Genomic DNA, 23,428 nt, shown 5'->3' with positions numbered 1-23,428 from the left:
TTCTTATTCAGTAGAATAAAGACACAAACGGGCCAAATATTTAAAAAATCAGGATTGCATTAATTATAAGGAGCTTTGAATTAAACATCTGTTTTTACAAAAAGTTAAAAAAAGAAAAAGAAAAGAAAAAAATATTTTGAGTTCTAGAGCACACATGGATCAAAATACAATTTGAGCTTGCGATTTGCCATTATGAGTGGAGTTTACACGCATGTATGCTTAGTCAATTCCATTCTACATTACGTTATTAAAGATGTCAGTAATCATCTCTTAACATATGAAAGGCATTAAATGGCTTTTCACTTCGTTAGATTTAAAATGGATTAAACAACTGCTCACTTTTAAGAATGTGTTACATAAGAGTTTGGATTTTTACAGCACTTCTATAAATAGAACAAAATATAAAAGAAACTTCTCTGTTTAAACAATCAGTAGCCTCATAAACAACACACCCTTGGATGCCTCGTGAATCTGGCACAAAATGTCACAGCTCAGAGGACCTGGCAATGCTGACTATCAAAATGCATGTCAAATACAAGAACAGTCTGTCTGTAATGCAATGCTGTGTATCAACCACTGGATGGATTCTTACTGCTCCAGAATGTCTAGTAGTTTTGGGCACATACATCATGCCATCAGTTAAACGTTAATACGACTGGTTTTAGGCATACTGTTTTCTCACTAAGAGCATCATTTCAGATAAAGTCATTTCATAAAAATGCACATAATGTGTCTAGCTGTACAAAATGGTTATATTTTATGAATGCAAGCATTTATGGAAAACTTAAAAGGAGATAAAATGTGAGGGTGAAAGTTTAATATAACTACTATCAATTAAGGTATAGTGTGCTGCTAATGGTTTCAGAAATATTTTTTAAATTAAAGATTTAATAATCGATATTTAATATTATTAATGACTTTTTTTTATTCATTAAAAAGTACTAACATAACACATATGGATTTCCATCCTTAGAAATCACTAATTAAATCTCCAATTAGAGCCATTATGTAGGGTTTACGGAACATAAGCAGCAGACACATCCCAACATCAGCTGTTTAAAGATTTTAGCATATTCTGGATGCCTTCAGCATTTTTCACAATGTAGAAAGAAATAAAAATCAGTAAAGGTTATGGAATTGGCAGGTGTTTCCAAACTTTTGACTGGTGGTTAATATCCTAAATTATACAACATTTAGTTCTGACTGAGCAATCTGATTGGACAAAAGGCTATTAACAAACTATGATAATGGCCAGTAATTGCAATGGGGTATTTAACTATCACTCCATGTTTCCCAGGTGTTCTAATAACCTTTTATTACTCTAACAACTCTGTCAGTTGCAGAATGAGTAAAAGTAGCTCTGTACAGTCTGTTGAACTGTGGAGAGAGCAACTACCTGACAAAGCATGTTCAGCAATATAAGACATGAAACAACACTTTGTTTCCTCAGTAATGCCTGGCAGAAATCTCTTCTTGGATGACGGCACATCAGTAACTCATCCTGTAGCTGCCCGTATCAAATTCAACACACTGATGCTTGCCTACAAAGCTAAAAATGACACCCCGCCTCCCCCCCCCCAAAAAAAAAAAAAAAAAAAATTATAAAAATAAATAAAAAAATGCTTCCCAACATTGTTTGACTGATGGCACTCAGTTAGTAACCTGGTAAGCAAGTGTAAGGATCTATCCAATGACGAATAAGAGCGTCTAAATATATGCCTAAATATAAATGTAAATGTAACTGCTTCTAAGTCATTCTAAATTGTCTCTAAAACTTTTCTGCTGTCTTATTTACGCCTAAACTACAAAAATAACTGGCTACTAAAACAAGGCTGTATCCCAAATCCTTTCCTGACCTCCAAATCAATGCACTACTTAGTGTGTGGAACAAGTGATTATACACCCTTGCACTTTAGCTTTTTAGCCCTGAAACATGGACATTCAATGTGCTGATATTCTAAAGCAAAAATATTTGAAAAATTAAAAAAGCTTTTAAGATTTACAGGACTGTCCACCCCCTCCATGGTTTACTCTCCTCACCTTTTGGCTACATACTGTAGTTAAAGTAAGAATTTAAAACTACTTTCACCTCTGGTAATTACACTAACTGTGCCATTCGTGGTTAGTTAGTTCTGCCAATTGCAGAAGCATAACGTATGTGTTGGCAGACAACTTGAAGAAAACCTCCTCGCGCACAACCTAATTTCAGGGGAACAGATCTCTGATGACGTGTGTGCAAAATTATTTTCTTTTATTCTCTGCATGGCTTAAACCACACTGGTAGCACTTCAATTGCAGATTGGCTTGACTGGACATTTGGCCTATTATAAATATTCATGAGGTAAGCATTACCTGAACAGACTCGGCTCATGGTTGTTGTCATCATTCTTTGACTGGTTGGATTCTATATATTAGATGGCTTGTCAAAATTAGTATCATATTGTTACAGTATGTAAATATGCCCATGACATTTCATTTAGTCATGTCATGGTTGTGTAAAACAAAATGGAAAAGTTTTGACAAAGAAAAAACCACTACCTTATTGTTGGGTAGGAGCTTTCAGCCGCATCTCAAAAGTGGCTTCCTGGCAAAAATAGAGGACTCGAAGTATTCTTACAATTAGTGAAACAGCTGGGAGAGCCGATTCTAGGGCACTTCAGAAACACACCAGAACACACCTGGTGGAAACACAAGCATTGACTAGAGTGGCAGTGATTAACTCTGACGATCACGTCATAGTCAGAGCTCCCGGTGGAAATAGAGAGTAAGAGGGGTGCAAAGGTTTACCATTCAGTATGATGACTAGAAATCATCAGCTAAGACTGATGTGAGTCAGCTAAGAATGTAAATGGCCCAGACTCAGTGGCAGAAGTGTTACTGTTGCTGTTCAGGTCTGTGGTGGTGAAGCCAGAACTCTGATTGTGTTTGACTGTGTAAAGCTGCTTTGCGGCAATGAAAATTGCTAAAAGCGCTATACAAATAAAATTGAATTGAATTGAATTGATTGCAAATCTTGCCATTTAGCGTTACTTTTAAGTTTCTATTCTCACCTATTATCATGAGCTCTGAGTATTGCTTAAGAGAATAAGGTCCCTCCACAGAACGGAGACAGACTCTGTGGCTGGGGACAAAAAAATCTGGTCTGACCTTATCCCACTGTGACACCCACCAGAAAAATGAACACTACACCAGTTTGTGTCACCTAACGGTTGTTCTCTGTTAATTTCTGCTTTAAAGGATGCATTGTCGATAATTAAAAAGACAGATAGAAGAGGCCTTTTTTATAGAAGCTACAAATACAGTATACAACACAACATTAACAATAACTAATGAAAGACAAGGAATGTTGCGAAGAATCCTGAAAAAAGGTCATGTAGATATGGAAATGGCTCTGTCTAATAACCGGGGGTGAAAGTACGGACCTACTGTATGTTCATGTTCCTGTTCCATTCAAGTGTGTTTATTCACACCATGATGATTATTAAAGAGAAGCTCACACTTGAATTTTCAACCTCTTTTATTAATGAAACACTCTACTTTTTTATTAGAGGTCTTGTGATGTATTAATACATCTATCTATCTAGAAAACATACTATAAATATGCTTGATCACTGAAAATAAGCCAAATTGCTTCCAGATATGTTTGTGGCTTGAGCCTGCTCTGACTTACCTTTGACCTTAAAAGGGGAGAGCCATGGATGGCATCTCTGAACACAGCGCAGGCACTGCGTCATGGCAGCATGGATGTTAGGATAATATGTTTGTTGGATGTGGGCCCACTGTTAGAGATGGCACCTACTCAAGGAACTTGTGCAAACTTTTAGGGACTGATATTGTCTAAGTGATATCAAAGATTTAATTTAAAATATTAATGATTAATCATCAAATTATTAAAGAGGGAGGTAGTTAACAAAACGTTCAGATAAATTACTTTTTCTTATCCTATTGGCTTCAAAGATGAGAAAGAACATCTTAAAGCCAAAAATAGAAAAAAAAGAAGAAATAAAAGGAAATAAATGCACTTGATGATTTGATCATGCTTTGAAATGTTAAATGGTGTAAAATTTGAACGTGATCTCAATTCAAAATAAGCAGCACCAGGCAGCACATATTGTGATTGGAGAAAAGAGTGTTTATCCTTGAGCTAGGCCTTGCGCGCTGAAGTGAGAGGTTTGCTCTGGCACTGACGGCACTGCGAAGCCCAAATAAAGCAGCGGACAGTGAAAAAAAGGCTGAGCAAATTTCTGTCACTCCAGCTGCCCAGCCCCTGAACACCACACAAAAACAAGAGTGTCCCCATGGGGCCCTGAGTCAACAGCACCTCTTTCCGCTGGCAGACGCCTGCAACTGCTTTTCTAATCACAGGAAAACCTATCAGAAGCACTGTGTGTCTGGGCCTGACTATGTGTAGGTGAAACAACAACAGATTACACATGCATACACTTATGCATATACACACAGAATAGTATCGTCCTGCAGTTCCATGATAACAATCGCACAGTTCCAATAATAATCCAAAAATGAAACATTTTTTCTCTGAACCGATATCTGAAAGTGCAGGTACTGCAAATGATTCACAAAACAGTGATGATATCACCGAGTTTAAAAGACAGTATGACTAATCTTTCTAGACAACAGGGCCATAGTGACATCATCATCTCGAAACCGAAGTCTGATCTGTTGTAAGGTATTCAACATCTTAATTCCAAAATTTTATACCATGTGTTGACTGTCTCAGAGAAGGATGAGTGTTCTCTTGGCAAGCCATAACGCTTTCCAGATAAAATTCACATAAACACAAAAAAGAGAGAGTGAGAGTGCAAAGCGAGAAGGAGAGAGGCAGACACACAAATGAGTCATAGTGCAATGACATTACCACATATGAAATATATGCAGTATGACTCGTTACAAAGATTCGTCTGAAACGAGACATGAGTAAATTTAAGAGTGATATCACATCAAGCGAGTCTGCATTTATCTCAATGTGGTGCTTTTTAAGCACCCACTCACTCACTCATTCACTCATTCTTTATACTGACATTAGGCTCGCAGGAGGTCTGGAGCCTATATCCCAGGAGACTTGGGGCATTAGACGGGATGCCAGTCTATCGCTGGGCACAAATGCTCACACACTCACACTCTAAGTAATTTGGAAACCCCAGTTAGCCCAACATGCATGTCTTTGGAGTATGTGGATAAATCGGCATACCCAGAGGAAACCCATCATTCAATGGAGAACGTGTAAACTCCACACACAAATTTCCGAAGCAGGAATTGAAGTCGACCTTGGATTGGCAAGGCCACAGTGCTAACCACTACGGCACAATGCTGCCTCCTTTTTAAGCAATTTAATATTTTTTGTCATTGATAATGGTATGGCACTGAACTATATTTGTATTACTGGTGAATATATAAGTAGGTCTCAAAAACCATCTTTTGTAGATTATTTTTTTCTGCTAATTGTTTTTGCATTACAAATGATCTTTAGGACTGTAATGCCAAATACGACTAGACAATTGCATTCATTTACGTACTACTGCATACAGTTTTTGGCAAACACATTCTATGGTCTTGGCAATGCTGTGCTAATGGTTTATCAATAAAAAAGCATGAAAAGATCAAATAAATTAGGGCAATTCTGAAGAGCTATGCAAAACATTTGCCTAAAATGCTCTAACACCATAAATGGTCCCAGGGCAAAAGCTCATAAAGTGTGTACTGCAGGTCAGCAAGCAAGGAGGTCCAACGATGGTGGTTTAAATGTCCAGAGGCACCTGGGTGCAATAAGCATTCACTGAGCCTAAGTCAACCGTAACAGACATTACAGCATCTCACCATATACAATTCTAAGAAGCCCCATACGGTCATTAACAAACAGCAGTTAAAAATAAAAAGCATAATAGTCTTTGAACCCAGGGGTGGCCGAGTAGTCTTTTTGACTGCTTTGTCAGCAATCATAATTAAGGAGGAAGGGGAAACAAGGAAGAAAGAGAAATATGATAGAGACTAAGGATGTGCATTAAGTCAACGGTAAGGTGAGTCATTACAGGCGATAACATACACATACACACACACACACACACACACACACACACACATAAGACGCACATAGGACAATGTGTTAACAGTGAAAGCCAATATGATAACACTAAGCCAAACTTCCCCTAGGGCCTGAGAGGTACAGAAAGACTGGACTGTATTTAAGACTGTCAAATGAACCCAAAAAGAGAAAAAGAACTGATAATTCACATTTTAAATGTGTTCAGCATTGATAATATGTTAGATTTACAAACATGGGCAGTCTTTAAAAATATGTTTAAAATTAGACTATGGGACAAATCAACAATCATCCCAAGTGAAACTTGCTACATCCCTAACAGCATAACTGTAAAGCATAATCGACTCCACTAAATGAAGTATCATCTAGTGGTATATTATTTAAATGTTTCTGCTTATTTCCTCCCCAAGGTCAAAACTCTCCATAACCAGTGGGGTAAATTATTAATATTATTATTATTATTATTATTATTATTATTATTATTATTATTATAGCAATCTGCTTTTCTAGTATTATTGAGGTGCGGAGATCTAATTTCTCTCTGGAATTCGTTGTGAATGTACACAGATATGTAAGAATGTAAAAAATTTACTGCATAAACATTGGCATATACCTTATGGTTGGTATATAATATGTAATGGTATATTGTCATTTGCTTTTAAATGTCTTAAATTATGCCACTGTACCTTTATATTAATTTTTTTTGTTTTTAATCTTCTCCTATTACTTAATGTTATCTCTGTTATCAATGTTATTTTGCTTTACTGTTTAATTTATTTGTATCTCACCTGAAAGGCGACCTTGGGTGACCAGAAAGGCGCCTATATAAATAAAAGGCACTATTATTATTATTATTATAAGGGTGCAAATCTCTAAACTTCAATATTACAAAGCTGTTGAATTCTTTAATTTGATTCGTTATAATATTTTGATTAATTTTTCATAACAATATGGGTAATAAAAAAAAAATCAGCTTTGGTGTAGTAACACCATCCACCCCATTGATGATCATCCTTTGACAGCACACTCCCTCATGTTTTACTGCTAATCTAGCTGGTAAGAACCTCAATATGCAGTTTATGAGATGACTGATTATAAATAAACTGATTCATATGGTCTACACTCTACTCAATGCTCTTTTACATTCGAATTGACATGATTACATTTCCTGGATGTAGTCTGTGGGCTCTCTTGTTCCAAATGAACAAAGTGAGGTTTTAGGTTGGGGGGTCAGTTGTCCAGTAGAGCCTGACCCTTTAAAAAAGCAATCTGGACCCTGTCAACACCTTTGTTCTTTAAACAGGCTTCTCCAGGCCTCTGGAGCGGCACCACATGGAAACTAGTGTGCAGTGGAAACTGGCTGCCAAAAAGCCCAAACTCCGCACCTCTTCCAGATTAGCATTCTTTCCATCTGACACATGCGCTGTGAAGCGGATTATCATCTAAGTGGATGAAACACAACTTAAAGAAAGGTGGGCTTGTCAAAGGAAAAAAAAAGTAAGTTTCTTAAGATACGTATACTGAGAGGGTGTAATATGAGAAAATATAAGGAAGTCATGTCATTTGGAGCAGAGTCATAAAGAGTTCACTGCATTTAAACTATACAGATATTGTTAGAGTTTGTATAAGGATATTACTTTTGAATGATGGACAATAATAATGAGTCTGATATCACACTGACATTTGTCTGACCACAATCGCTTCACTGCTTCCATATTGAAAAGGTAATATCCTTTTAAAGACTGACAGTTCTTTATTTCCTTACCTGATTTCAACTCATAAAGAGTAGACAGCATGGAGCCTTCTTCATTACCCCCACCTAGCCCAGGCATTAAATCATAGAAACGTCTGAACTTCAATCCGGCCCCAGCTCCCTAACAGTAGAACCGAAGGAAGTGAAGGAGGTGTGCTGAGGGAGAGGAAGAGTGAGGGATGGGGTGGGATGAGGAGGTGTGCGAGAGTGCAGAAGAAAAAGCTGCTGCTGGCTTTTCATACATAAGAGAGAGAGAAAAAAAAGGATGAAAGAGAGAGAAAGAGAGAGAGAGAGAGAGAGAGAAGCTATTACTGTTGAGTAAATGTTAAAAAGTACTAATAGTCAACATGTGTAATAAAGGTTAACTAAAATGAAAAAAATTGTAACTGTATAATGCATAAAAATAACCTGCTGGCAGCGGCAAATTGATATGATACAACAGGAATAAAACGCTTCAAGATGATGTTATTGAAAAAGAACCTTTACATCGGTATGATATCACCAAATTACTAGTTATTTTTATATAACACCGTTATTCCTTTTTTCTGTTTGAGTTCTTATGTTGAAACTAAAACAATTTACCAATATGAATTAAAAGAAAATACAATAAAAGGCACACTTTCACCCTTTATTGGCCTTAACAATGAAAACAACTAAGGATTTATTTATTTTTTTTACCGTTATTGAATTAAGATTTATGAATTATTTAAAACCTGGAAGGATCTGCTGAACCATCAACTTTGTGGAAGAAAGGTGGCTGGAAAACAAATCATGAATGACGGTCATGAAAGGCAGTCTTGTGATCTGGGCTTGCTTAAGTTGGTCAGGTCTAGATTCAGCAACACTATGACAATAAAATTAAGTCAGCTGACAATATAAATGTCCTGAATGACCAGGTTATCACATCTACAGTATGGACTTTTTCTTTCCTAGCTGCACAGGCATATTCCAGGACTCAAACTGTGAAAGAGTGGTTCCGGGAGCACAAAGACACCATCATTTTCACACTTCACAGAACCAAAAAAAATAAAAAAATAAAAAATAGGGAAATGAGTATAAAAATGTGTTTAAAAAATGTATAAATTAAATTATCAGGTTGTTAGTATCACAAACAAAATGTTAAAATGTGCCCATTAGGCAGCCACGGGGCAGTGGTGGCTCAGTCGGTTAAGCCTGTAGGGTACTTAGTTACTAATCGGAAGGTCGGAGGTTTGAGCCCCAGCATCGCCAAGTTATCACTGTTGAGCCCTTGAGCAAGGCCCCTAACCCTATCTGCTCCAGGGGCGCTGTAAGCTGGCTGACCCTGTGCTCTGACCCCAGTTTCCTAATTGGGATATGCAAAGAAGACATTTCACTGTGCTGTACATGTGACAAATAATTGAATATTCTTCTTCTTCTATTAATTTTTTTGTTTGTTTATTTTGCACATTATTGGCAACGTAAAACATGGCTCTTGTTTAACCTTCTGGTGATTTGGTTAAGTTGGCAATAAAGAAAACATAAAAGGAATATAATAAGGCACACAATAGTTACTTTTTATTTGTGCCTCAACTTGGGTACATTTTCAAGCTAATTATTTGCACTGCTTTTTCTTTATTTTTTTTTATTTATCCTGCATTATGAATCAGACACTGCTCCACAATTAATAAAGGAGAGTGTCTTTTCTTTGTATATAATTATCTTTTTTTTAAATAAACACATGCCATCTTGTCATGTAATTGACTTTCTCTTATGTAACAACCATTTGCAGAGTACCGACAAAGATACTCATTACATACCCTTACATATTTTTACACACATATACACAATTATTATTGCAATGCTATAAAAAAGTATTTGCCCCTGATTTTTTTTACTGTATTATGTATTTATTGGGATTATTTTTGTGTAACAAACATTTGTTTGATGATTTAAATCATTTAAGTGTGACAATGCAAAAAAAAAAAGAAAAAAAAGACAGCTCTGTATGTCAGCCTAGGTCTCTCTATGCTTCTTAAGACTAATATATGGTGCATAGTGGCCCCTCTGCGTAATTTGAGCACAACAGTAAAATCGCTAACCACTTCCACCCAATAACCATTAATGAAGGAACCTGTGCTGTAGCTTGTGTCCACTGAGCAAACAGTCCAGACCTCTAAACGCATTTAACAGACTTAAAAACAAAGAATGATATCGCTGCTTAAAGGGGAAAAAGGAATAGAAGGGATCTACAGCAAGTCTGCAGGAAATGGAAAGGGTGTCAAATAAGTAGGAATCCAACTCCAGACCACAAACTTGAGTGGCATTCCTGCTTTCTGGTGTGATAGTTCTACCTGCAGCTCCAGACTGACCACAACTATAATGAGTGAAAGAAACAGCCATCCCATCACCACAGCATCTTCAGCCAACACTTTAATGTGGTTCCTGCTGGCAGCTGGGAAATGTGCACAATAATTGCAGTTTTTCAAGGACAACATGTGTACATAGAGCACAATCATCAGAGAAAGGTTTTATAGCTGTATTAACACACATTTACACACTGATGTTTTTAAAAGCTGAACATGTTGCACATTAAACCAATTAGCAATAGCATGTGCAATGTATTGAGTTTATAAAACAGGACTAACCAAAAAAAAAAAAAACCTGCAGGACTATATGCACAACAAATATATATATATTTTTGTTTTTAAAATCAGTTTATGCAGAGGAAAAAGGTGAAGTATAGCTCAAAACTTGGTAGTGGAAGAGCTTTTAGTTGGAAGCTTCTTCAGGATCCAGGAACGTAGAAGCTCTAGCTCAAGCTGGCAGAGATTGTGGTAAAGCCCAGGGATTGATTGGAAAGAGGTAACCATGCCAGCATTCTTCAGCAACCTGTTGGTCTCTTCTCCCCAGGTATGGGACACAAGCTCATCAGCTGTGCCGTGACACTGAAGAAGCTCTGGTAGCTGACGTTCTACTGCATCTTCAACTGCCTATAGATGTAGAGAGAGACAAGAAGTAAATGACTGGGACTTAATGCTTGAAGTTAATTGTGTGTGGTAGGTGTAAGCGTCAGAGAGCTTTAAGAAAACATGTTTAACCAGCCATGATAGGCTGCTACAGTGTGCACCCAAGTTAAACCTTAAATGTCATTTAAGCAATATCACTTTTATGTTTAACTGTTATGCTGGGAGTGCTGTTATGCTGAATATCAGCACTGCTCTGATTCAGTCAACAGCACAACTTCAATTGTGATATTGCTCTTATACAACAGTTCCACAAACACCATTTACCATCCGAATTCCGGACATTTATATATATATATATATATATATATATATTTTTTATAAAATTAAAACTTAAAGATTCTCAAAACACAAGTTAATATTTTATTTACAATAGAACATAGAGAACATCATAATTGTTAAAACGGGGAAATTTTACACTTTTATTCACTAAATGAGCTCATTTTTAATTTGATGCCTAATACAGGTCTCAATAAAGTTGGGACGGGGGCAAAAAAGAGCTAAAAAAAGCAAGAAGTTTTAGAAAAGATTTAGCCAAATGAATTGACATCATGTCTGTAACATGATTACCCATAAAAGAGATGTCTTAGAAAGGCAGAATCTGTCAGAAGTAAAGGTTCGGCAGAGGTCTCCAATCTGTGAGAGTGTGTAAAAAGACAGTTTTTTCTTTGTTTTAACTTTTTGTTTTAACTTTCTTCAATGTCAAATTGCAAAGGCTTTGCAAATCTCATCATCTACAAGTGCATAACATCATCAAACGGATTAGAGAACCTGGAGAAAACTAAGAGACAAGGACGAAGACGTCTGTTGGATGCCCATGGTCTTCTGGCCCTCAGACGACACTGCATCACTCATCGGCATGGTTTTGTCACTAACATTACTAAATAGGCCCAGGAAAACTTCTAGAAACCACTGTCGGTAAACAACCCATCGTGCCAGCTGCAGATGCCAACTAAAGCTCTATCATGCAAAAAGGAAGCCATGTGTGAACATGGTCCAGAAGCGCTGTCTTGTCCTGTGGTCCAAGGCTTTTTTAAAAAGTACTGTTTCAAAGCGAAAAAGTGTTATATTGTCAGATGAGTCCAAATTTGACATTCTTGTTAAAAATCATGGATTAAAAATGAAGGAATTGTCCCAGCGTGTTATCAGCATCCAGTTCAAAAGCCAGCATTTCTGATGGTATGGGGGTGCATAAGTGCATTTGGTGTCTTGGAAGGCACGTATATGCTGAAAGGTATATAAAGGTTTTAGAGCAACATATGCTCCAGGAGAGGCTTCGTAGTAGAAAAGTACAAATTGGCCTGCCTTCAGTCCAGATCTTTTGCCTATAGAGAACATTTGGCGCATCATTAAATGAAGAATACGTCAAAGATGACCACAGACTTTTCAGCAGCTGGAAACCTATATCAGAACGGGATCAAATTTCAACACCAAAACTCCAGAAATTAATAACCTCAATGCCCAGACATCTTAAAACTGTTTTAAAAAAGAAGAGGAGGTGCTAAACTATGGTAAACATGCTCCCGTCCCAACTTAGCCTCTAGCAGGCATCAAATTTTGAATGGGCTCATTTTGTGCATTAATTTGTAAAATTTCTCAGTTAAAACATTTATGTTCTTTATGTTCCATTGTGAATAAAATATTCTCTCATGTGATTTGAACGTTTTTTTGTTTTCATTTTGATCAAATTAAAAAAATGTCCCAATTTTTCCTGAAATTTAAGTTGTATTATAAATAGAATTTGTTTGTTTATTTAACCGGTTACTTTGCTCCACAAACACATACATTAATATTTTGAAGTTATTACCAGCTTTGTTTATTATATGTATTTTTGTGTAAAAACATAATTAAAAAAAAAAATCATCTAAACGTAATGGATCTTTATGCAAAGACAGCCTCAGGCAAACAAAAACATTATTTATTTAACAAAAGTGAAGGCCAAAAAAAAAAGTACCAAGTGCCCACTTGTTCCACAGGTGTTAAATTGTAGCCACATGCTGCTAATCATCATCCATTGATTAACTGATCATCAGCAGGTCTCCACACCTGTGCATATCGGGCAGAGCCCCGCCCCCACCGCGGCTTTTCAGACCACATCTCTTACGATAATTCCACTCAGGCGTTGACTCGTCAAAACTGGTTCTGAAGCAGGTGAAAACCTGGCCAGCAAGAGCCATCTCTGCTCTTCAGGACTGTTCCGAGAACACTGACTAGAACATGTTTAGGGAGGCTGCAACTTACAGCGACTTCACTGACTTACACGTCAGGAGGGGTACACGTCATCAGTGACCAGCTACATCAACAATTGCACAGATGCTCTCACTGTCTCCGAGAACATCTTCTCACAACCCAATCAAAAAACGTGGATTACTGCGGAAGTGCCTGCACTTCTGAGGACTCTGCCTTCAAAGCGGGAGACAAGGTGGCCCTCAGAAGAGCAAGGGGCAAACTTTCTCGTGCCATCAGAGAGGCGAAGCGCGCACACGCCCAGAGAATCCAGTAATGGCTTACTTGAGATTTTTGCAAAGTTCTTAAAAAAAAAATATTGAGAAAGCACATATACATAAGTATTCACAGCGTTTGCAAAATTGAGCTCAGACGCATCCTGTTTCCCCTGATCATCCTTGAGATGTTCCTGCAGCTTAATTGGAGTCCATTTGTGGTAAGTTCAGTTGATTGGACATGATTTGGAAAGGCACACACCTGTCTATATAAGGTTCCACAGTTGACAGTCTATGTTAGAGCACAAACCAAGCATAAAGTCAAAAAAATTGTCTGTAGACCTCCAAATCAGGATTGTCTCGAGGCAAAAATCTGGGGAAGGTTACAGCTAAATTTCTGCTGCTTTGAAGGGCCAAATAGGTAGAGTGGCCAGAGAGTCTCATTAGACCTGAAAATTCTGTTTTTGAGAGTCCTTCAGATGGGCTGCCATGTGCCTTTTACTAAGGAGTGGCTTCCGTCTGGCCACTCTACCATATAGGCCTGATTGGTGGATTGCTGCAGAGATGGTTGTCCTTCTGGAAAGTTCTCCTCTCTCCACAGAGGACCTTTGGAGCTCTGACTGAGTGACCATCGGGTTCTTGATCAAATCCCTGACTAAGGCCCTTCTCCCCCGATCACTTAGTTTAGATGGCCGGCCAGCTCTAAGAGTCCTGGTGGTTTCGAACTTCTTCCACTTATAGACGATGGAGGCCACTGTGCTTATTGGGACCTTCAAAGTGGCAGAAATTTTTCTGTAACCTTCCCCAGATTTGTGCCTCGAGACAATCCTGATTTAGAGGTCTAAAGGCAATTTCTTTGACTTCATGCTTGGTTTGTGCTCTGACATGAACTGTCAACTGTGGGACCTTATATAGACAGGTGTGTGCCTTTCCAAATCATGTCCAATCAACTGAATTTACCACAAATGGACTTCAATTAAGCTGCAGTAACATCAAGGATGATCAGGGAAAGCAGCATGTGCCTGAGCTCAATTTTGCAAATGCTGTGAATACTTACTGTATGTACATGTTCTCTCTCAATTTTTTAATTTTTAATAAATTTGCAAAAATCTAAATTAAACTTTTTTCATGTTGTCATTATGAGGTGGTGTGTGTAGACGTCTGAGAAAAAAAAGAATTTAACAAAATGTGGAAAAAGTGATGCGCTGTTAATACTTTCAGGATGCACTGTGTGTGTGTGTGTGTGTGTGTGTACATATATATATATATATATATATATATATATATATATAGTTATAAAAACAATGTTACACACAAATTTTGTGAATTTTGAAAAACTAATTTTAAAACCTAAAAAAAAAGCAAACTAAAGCAAATAAAAATATTATGATAGAGGATTTAACCACATAAAAATGTTTAACCATTTAAAAGGAGAAAGAGTTCATCTGTGCCAAAGGCAGCTGACTTTTTCTTTTAGAGTTTCATGGAAAATCAGCTTTGCCAAAATCTGGCAGAAATATTTTAGTCTGGTTTGGCAAACAAATATTATTACACACAGCTACATAAAAGGTAGTTAAAAGTGACCAAAAGGTATACGTACCTGATAAGCAACTGAGTTCTTATTTAGGAAGCTGGATAGAGCAAAGACTCCAGCCACATCCTGGTGGTACCTGCAGGCCAGGTGTAATGCCATGGCTCCACCCATAGAGAAGCCACCTTGATAGGAAAAATTCTGATTATAAACCTAATAAATCACTTTATAGCATCAATCCTACTCACTTGTCATTTCTGCCTCTTTGCCTTCTGAACAGACTCCAAGCTTAGGCAGCACATTTTCTAAGCAGACAGACTTAATTTTGCTCTGTGGCTGTGATATGATGATGCGTTTACAACAATAATGAAGTGACAAATTTGTGCCCTACATACACAGACAGCACTGGTTATGAGCAATTCCATCTGAACTACAGTAAATTTAAGGCCAGGGTGGACTGAGGTGGGGGAAAAAGGAAAGAAAACAAAAGCGAGTCTTAAATTCCACATAATGAAACTTCAATTTTTGAAACGCTTCCATGAGTCTGTCTTTAATTTCACACATTTGGGCAAATTTGGGCAAATCTGGCAATATGCAGAGTACCTATCACTCTGTGGATGGAGCAAAAAGTCATACACGAAGGAAGATTGAGTTCATATGTACTTTAAGATAACAGTGACATGAGCATTGTGATCATTGGTGTCTAAGAAATAGTGCCTTAATTAGCTACAGCTCAAGTAAAGACAGATCTATATCTTTTACAGTGGAAGCATATTTCCAATCTTTTAAAGTACCACCTCCATCTCCAAAGCTCTTCTGAGCACTTACTTGTTTGGCTAAAGGGTTTGCATGTGTGTTTGTAACCTCATTTCTCCAGGGCTTTTCCCACGGATCAGTACACCTAGAAGATTAAAAAACATATACAATAGCCTACGATTTCTCATCTTCCTGAAAATGTTTTCCATGGAAAGTTCTGGCGCTTGTCAGTCCATCAGACTTAGGAGTGGACGAAGGGAACAGACCACTTTGTTTCTCCAGCATGCAGAGTGACTCCAAAGAGTATTTATAGTTAATGACAAAATGTTATGATTTAGGAAGATAATATTTCAGCAGTCTCACAGGAACATGTGTTTTTTGAATCACTTTTTCTGGAACTGAGTTCAGGGGCTTTTCTGTCCTTCCACATGGATCTTTTCACACAAGGTCTTGTTTTTCTCCCTATTTATAGGTATTTATATGTTACTTTCTTTGACAGGTAACCATTCCCCAGCTGTTAGGGTTGGTTTTTACCTTTCTGGTAGCCCTTACATAAATAACCTTCCTGTGATTTCTCCTCCATGCAACCCCCTGCACATTTCCTAAGGGAACTTTACCTGGACTTGTATATGATTCCCTCATACAGCACTACTTCCTGCCATTTTTATTTCATAATGATTTATGTGTGAACCTGATAACTCAAATATTTTGGGATTAAGCTGTGCAGAAAGCTGAGAATCTTCCAAAAAAATTCCTTTCAAGCCTGCTATTGGCAACACATGAAAGGAATGAGAAATTTGATAAGTTTCATTCTTCACTTCATACAGTGAAGGAGAGATATAGCAGAGCTGGCTTAAAAAAACGACTTAATTTTGAACAAGTTATGTGCAAGAGAAAGCAAGACTGAGCAAAGCAATAGAAAAGAATGAAGGGGAGATGCATAGTCTGAAAAGAACATCAGAGCCATACCAATAATCATCCTGTGCTTAGGTACACCAGCTTGGATCTCATCTTGGACTACAGCTCCTAAATTATGGCACATTTCGTCAATGGACTCCAAATGCTCTGGGCAGTCACGGGAGATTTTGTAGCGGTCAAACCATACGTGAGAGAGTGTCCCATGCATAGGTGTATAAGGCCTGAGAAAACATAAGCTTGGCAAATAAACAGTCAAGCACTACTACTAGTTAATAAATGCATTCATCTCATATGTACACTAGCCATAACATTAACACCACCGCCAGGTGAACTGAAGAACATTATCAATTAGAGTACGAGTCAAAATTTTGGACACATCTTCCTATTTAATGTTATTTTCAATATTATATATTAATACTGAAAACATTGAAATTATAACAGAACAAATATGGAATTATGTACTCAAAAATGTTTGAAATATCCCAGAATATGTTTTGAATTTTCGATTCTTCAAAGCAACCACCTTTTGCTTTGATGACAGTTTTGCACACTCCTGGCATTCTCTGTCAGCCTCATGAGGTAGTTATGGGATGGTTTTTCAACTATCTTGAAGGAGTTCCCAGAGGTGTCGAGTACTTGGCTGCTTTTCCATTACTCTCTGGTCCAACCATCTCTACTGGATTTAGATCGGATGATTGTGGAGGCCAGGTTATCTAATGTAGCACTCCATCACTCTCCTTCTTGAACAAATACCTGTTACATAACCTAGTAATGTGTTTGGGGTGATTGTCCTGTTGGGAAAAAAAAATTATGGTCTCATTAAGTGTAAACCAGATGCGATAGCATGCCGCTACAAAAATGCTGGGGTAGTCATGCTGGTTAAATGTGTGCTCAACTGTGGCCCCCATGTCAGCACACCTCCTTCTCCATACAGTACTTTACCCTCTCTACTTCTAACTAAAAAAAACGCTTGCATCTTCTGCAAATATTTGCATTTGGAAGAGTATACCTTCGTCTTCTTTTAAGTTTTTGGGTGTTTGGTGCATTAACGCCACCTACTGGGCTGGAGTGCGGAGCTGAACATTCGCAGGAAAAAACAAGGTTATCACTTTGTATGAGACATGACATTTAAACAATAAACAGTACAAGTTTGTCTGTTATTAAATAATTTAAGTAGCTTTAAATAATTTAAAACAAATAGGAAATAAAGCTGCTTGAAATAAATTATTTACAATGATTTTTTTTTCACAAAAATCACAATGACCAACAATTTAATCGAATCAAAAGTCTACCCATGATTTACAATTCTAGTTGCCTCTAACATGTGCCCATGCAAACCTCAAAGAAAAAAACATGTCAATAAATCATATGAGCAACAGACCTATGAAGCTAAGATATTATGAATTACCTTGCTGGAGCTGTGGGGTAGATAACTCTGATGTGCTCAAAAGCCATATCTTGTGCCAGAACATCGCGAACCCAGGCTCGTAATCCCTGCCCTGTGTCTCCTAACATATCAAACAAACAAAATGACATTTCAGTCATACAATTATTTTTCAGTCTGGTACAGATCACATTGATACATCCTTTTTTTTAATACAGCACTTTATATGTCTATGTATTAACATCTCATTCAGCAGGAAACCTATGGCAAATGCTCTACATAATCTAAGGCTAAAAAGTAAGGTAAAGTAAAGAGTTGCCTTATCATTTATCAAAGGAGTTCTGTTTGTCAGTTCACCTGTTTGTGAATTATTCTCTCATAACAGCATGTGTATAACAGCTTGTGTTGAATTCCTTTTTTTTTAGCTGTGCCCTTTTCCCACTAAGTGAGTGGTTCTTGAATCTATAAACAGCATACAATATACTGCCTGTTTAGTGAAGCTTTACGACTTGCCAATCACACAAAAGGTTGCCGGTATGTTTTTACCTAATCAGGTTACCTGTAAAAGCCTTTCATTCAAAGCTTCAAGATAATGTTCAAATGCCCTGAATTCCACAATTAGCAAGAAAGAGAACTACTAGCAGCCTGGACATTATGTGACAGGAGTTATTCTGCTCCACTCTGTGACTGAATGATAAAGTTTCAGCAAACTGACAGACAGATGAACTCTACTGTACGGATCAGGTCATACATGTTCACAGCGTTAACTCTATTTATATAAGTACTTTTGGAATGCCAAAAGTACTGTAACAGCTTCTACCCTTCTGGGATATCTTTACAATACTTTTTGAAATGTAGCTGTGAGAATTTGCGGGGCCAGGGGTAGCTTAGTGGTTAAGGCATTGGACTATGGTTCAGAAGATCCCAGGTTCAAACCCCACAACCACCAAGTTGCCACTGTTGGGCCCTTGAGCAAGGCCCTTAACCCTCAACTGCTCAGATGTATAGTGAGATAAAAATGTAAGTCGCTCTGGATAAGAGCGTCTGCCAAATGCCTAAATGTAAATTTGTGCTCTTCATAAAGGTGTTCAGTGAAGTTGATGTCAGGGCTCCGTGCAAGTTATCCACTCCAACTTTGGCAAACCGTGTTTCCATGGACCACACTTCATGCACGGAGACATTGTTAGACTGGATCCGAGTTGGGTCCCTTATTCCAGTGATGGAAAATCTTAATGCGACAGCAGAAAAAGATGTTTTAGACACCTGTGTGTTTCCAGCTTTGTGGCAACAGTTTGGGGAAAACGTGCACATATCATATGAGTGTGATGGTCAAATTGGTGTGTTGTTAGGAAGTAAGTCATTTTGGATAAGACACCTAAATGTAAAGCACTGATTTTTTAAAGGATTCCTATATTGATGTGAATCTTGGTACATTGGTTGTTTTGATGGAAAAGCAGATCAATGGCAAAGCTATTAGTATTGCCAAAGCTATTATCACAAAGCATGACCATGTGTCCTCATTCGGGTACATTTTCAACTGTTCTAGACCTCCAAAACTTTCTGTAATACTACTTTTACCTTTTGTGCATCATTTTATAAGCATTACTTTACTTGCAAAGTTTAAAATATGTCTTCCTGTTTTGTGTTGAAAGCTGTGTCCCATGAAAAATGATAGATTTTACATAAAGTACCGTGCAAAAGTCTTGAGCCACACCTCATTTCATATTTTGCTTCCAAAGAGACAGACTTTCTTGTATTTTAATGTAGTCCTGAGGAATAGTTCTCCCGGCTTCCCGAAGGACATTTTTGGCTCTCATTATTGGCAAGTGTTGGGCTCTTTTTTCAGTCCAGTCCCTGTACCTGATCAGTTTCGAAGGAATGCTTTTTTTTTTTATTTGTTAAGTGACACAGTGACCTATGAACCATTCAAGCATAAAAACCACCTAACTTAAGGCATGAATCAGTGAGAAACAGGTGCAGATGATGACAGATGATCAGGACGGTGATTAGTATACGAGTGAGCTGAATGCTGATTGGTTAGAACAGACAAGAGGGGAAATTCTGTTGAGGTTGTTAGATAAAGAAATTTTTTTTTATTGTATCTTTAGACAGACTTTGCAGCCTGTCACAGTGAAAGATGTATTCCTATTTGTTTAATTTAATATGAAGAAATGAGGGGTAGCTTAAGACTACACAGTACTGTATGTGCAACCTCTACAGTAAATGTCATTTATGGGGACAAAAAGCAATCTACTTTATATTACTCCTCTGTGCATTAATAATTATAAAGAAAGATTAAAGTTTTGAGCAGGCAATAAAACAGACAGTAGTATTTGTAAACAGAAATGTGTAATCCACTACAGCTAACCAAAGTTAATAGCAGCGAGCAAAGTTTTAATCTGGACAAAGTCTAAATATTGTGACATACCATGTAATATAGCAGAGCCTAGTTTCGGATGTAGCTTAGCATTGTCCACACTTATTTATATCTCCTCTATTCTGCATGAAGCATTTCCAACAGGTAATCTGTTAACGAGCAACTGATCTCTGGACTTTGGTACAGACTGTGACTGAGACTAAGCGCAGGCACCATTGAGCCTGTGTGTAAACAAACCGTTATAATTCTTGCCTGTTGCCTTGTGATGGCAGTAAATCATCATTTTCAGCAGCTGTATTTAATTACAAAGCCTGGCTGTGATATGAGGATTCCCTCACAGAAGCTAAATCCAAATAGTGAGGGTAGATCTGCTAAAAAAAAAATGTTCTGCATGAGAAACCCAGATGCAAACCTCTCTATTAAAGTTCTCAACACTTTATTTACCCACCTAACTGTTTACATACAGTATGCTATAACACAGACACATTTATATTACTCTTCTCTTTCATGCTTTTACCAGAACATTTATACCAGATTGAACTGTCCAAGGTGTGGTCTAGGTGGTCTAATGGTTAGCACTGTGGCCCTACACCTTCAGGGTCGAGAGTTTGATTCTTGTCGCAGGTCTGTGTGCGAGTTTTCTTTTGGAGTTTTTTTCCCCTGTGCTTTGTGGATTTCCTCTGCTCACCCCAGTTTCCTTCCACAATCCAAAAACAATCTGGTGTTTACAAATTGCTATAATGAGAGTGCATGCTGGGGACGTGTGGTCTTTGGCATACTCAGCCTAGCGGCTCGAGTCCTCTGGGATATACGCCCACTGAGAATGAGCGGAGGAGGAAGAGAAATGAGTGTAACGTCCAATATATAGTGCTAAATATGGCTAAAAGCATCAAGACAACATATTTCATGTATTATAGTTCCCCTGTGCACAAACAGGGGATTTACCTGATTAATCCTGGTCGATCTGGCTGAACCGTTGTGCTAATTAGGATCAGCTGGTTTAGTTAACGGATGAAAGAATTATGGGGCAGGACTTTTAATTTCTGATGCCGAGGTGTTGTTTCAAAATGTTCATAACCTGGGGCATTATATGAAACCACAAATGTTGCCAAAGATCAATGCATGCATACTCACTCACCTTGCATACTAGCTATCCTGTACTTGAAAGATAAAAAGTGTTATAGAAAATGAGTGGGAGGCCTAAAGCCTGTCCCAGGGGCACTAAACAGTCATCACAGGGTGCAAGCGTACACAGGGGCACACTTGCTCACACACTATCTGTAATTTGGAAACACCAATTAGCCTGTCCTTGGACTGTAGGAGGAAACTGGAGCACGAGAAGGAAACCCACCAAGCACAGGGAAAACATGCAAACTCCACACACAGTTAAAGGCTGGACTGGAACCCTCTACCATGGAGGTGCGAGGCCACAGTGCTAACTATGCCACCAGGGTGCTGCAAATTTAAACAAAAGGGTTTTAATTTATTAACTTCATACTGATTGTTTGAACTGATTTTTTTTTTAGATTTGCTTAAACATTTACTCATTAAAGTAATTTATGTATGTATCAGAGATGGAGAAAAAAAAAGAAAAATCGCAATTATTTTGTGTGGCAATTCATGCATCGCCACAGTGACTACAAAATAGATTTAAAAAAACGATATATTTTTTTATTGTTTATGCATTTGCATTTTTTTTTTGCATTTTTGTCAAACGTTGCTGTTCCTCTGTAATCCTACAGGTGGCACGCTCTAAACTATTCACACACTGGCAGGCAACACAGAATGAAGTGTGGTAACAGAAAATTATTTGCTACATTTATTTAGAACTTGATGTGCCTTCAATCACATGGAATTCAATTGCACACCCATAAGCACGTAAAAAAGGCTGTCATTTTGGAATTAACTAATTTTTTTTTTACATGTTACCGCGCGCACGTTAATGCGCAGAATGAAGGTGTGAGCACATTTATTAAGTAGATTTCAACTGCACATTTATAAGTGTGCATTAAAAATGTACAGCGGTATCTGTTAAACTTTAAGATGAAGTAATGATTTCTTAAGGACGATTTTTTTTATGATATAAGGGTTTTTTTTCACTTGAATTTCAAATTAGTATCATCTCTTTTCAATTGCAATGAGACAAAGCCCATACGTTACCTCAATCTGGGCCAAATACACCTGCGATAACCCCATTAAAATTCATTCAGTGGTTTTTACGTGATGTGTGTCAGACAAACAAACAGACAAAAAAAAAACATCTGGATGTGTTACTAATCTTACGTCCCACCTAATTATTTGTTCGCAAATATCTTCAATGTACAGACAGGCCAAATGAACAGTTTTATTATATGTATAGAATGTTGTAACAAAATCTACAGACATGTGTTTTATAAAGAATCAAAATAGTTACAAAATTGTGATACTAACAGAATTGCATTACAGACCGACTCGGCACCTACAGTACAGTAGGTATCGCAATAATAGCGTATCGGCGCGTCGCTGGTGATTCCCAGTATGTATTGGGCCTCTTTAAGGTAAAACATAACCCGAATGATTTCACTTAACTTTTAATCCTGTGTTACATTAAATCTAAATATTTAGCAAATGAAATAAACCTAAACAAATATATAATCATGGAAAAGAAAGCTCGTTTTCAGTGCCACATTACCAAAACCGAGCTGAAATCTTACTCGGCTGTACAGCAGTAAGGGCTTTAGCTAGCGACGCTGTTACGACATCCGCGTTATAATTAATGAAACTAAAGAGAAGACTCGTTCAGAAACAAACACGTCTCTGCTGTTAACTACCGAGAATGTAAAAAGCACATGCACCTGAGCCGTGAAGGAAAATGACAGACGCGGTGTGTTTTCCAGTCTGAGACACTACACACTTCCTCAGTTTCTGTGCAGCAGCCATGGCGACGTCACGTAATCTCGCGATACTTGCGGGGAGGAAGCTGCGCTAAGAGGATTGTCTGATGGATAAACCGTTTTTCCCGGAACCGGTTTGCCGTGTATGAGTTGAAGGTCTACTATACTTAAAGGCAAAACTCTGAACACGTGTTTTTATAAAAATAAATAAAAATAATAACAACAATAATATTATTATTCTTAATATTATTAATAATATTTAGATACGTTTATTGTTCAGACACGTTTTATACACACAAAGTAATGCAAATAGTGTAGAAAAAAACTAATATATACTAATACAATTGTAATTA

At 37.6% G+C, this 23,428-nt stretch overlaps 1 protein-coding gene across 3 annotated transcripts; it reads right to left on the bottom strand.

The window, feature by feature from the left end:
- Positions 1 to 9,357: 9,357 nt before the first annotated feature.
- On the bottom strand, positions 9,358 to 23,122 carry lyplal1 (lysophospholipase like 1). 3 transcript variants are annotated; one of them, XM_053493797.1, is made up of 5 exons: positions 20,254 to 20,381; positions 17,850 to 17,949; positions 16,493 to 16,662; positions 14,837 to 14,952; positions 9,361 to 10,762 (listed from the first exon to the last, which is right to left on the bottom strand). In XM_053493797.1, exons 2-5 carry the CDS (start codon positions 17,894 to 17,896, stop codon positions 10,517 to 10,519), a joined length of 579 nt encoding a protein of 192 aa, XP_053349772.1. In that variant the 5' UTR covers positions 17,897 to 17,949; positions 20,254 to 20,381; the 3' UTR covers positions 9,361 to 10,516. The 3 variants fall into 3 exon arrangements, with proteins under 3 accessions (XP_053349770.1, XP_053349772.1, XP_053349769.1); XM_053493794.1 differs by lacking the exon at positions 20,254 to 20,381 and adding an exon at positions 23,037 to 23,122 and having other exon boundaries at positions 9,362 to 10,762; XM_053493795.1 differs by lacking the exons at positions 17,850 to 17,949; positions 20,254 to 20,381 and adding an exon at positions 16,965 to 17,834 and having other exon boundaries at positions 9,358 to 10,762.
- Between the last annotated feature and the right edge of the window lie 306 nt (positions 23,123 to 23,428).

This window comes from Clarias gariepinus, chromosome 4 (assembly GCF_024256425.1).
Source record: "Clarias gariepinus isolate MV-2021 ecotype Netherlands chromosome 4, CGAR_prim_01v2, whole genome shotgun sequence".
Lineage (NCBI taxonomy): Eukaryota > Metazoa > Chordata > Actinopteri > Siluriformes > Clariidae > Clarias > Clarias gariepinus.
Note: the sequence above shows the minus strand (reverse complement) of the source record. Positions and strands in the feature narration are given on the sequence as shown.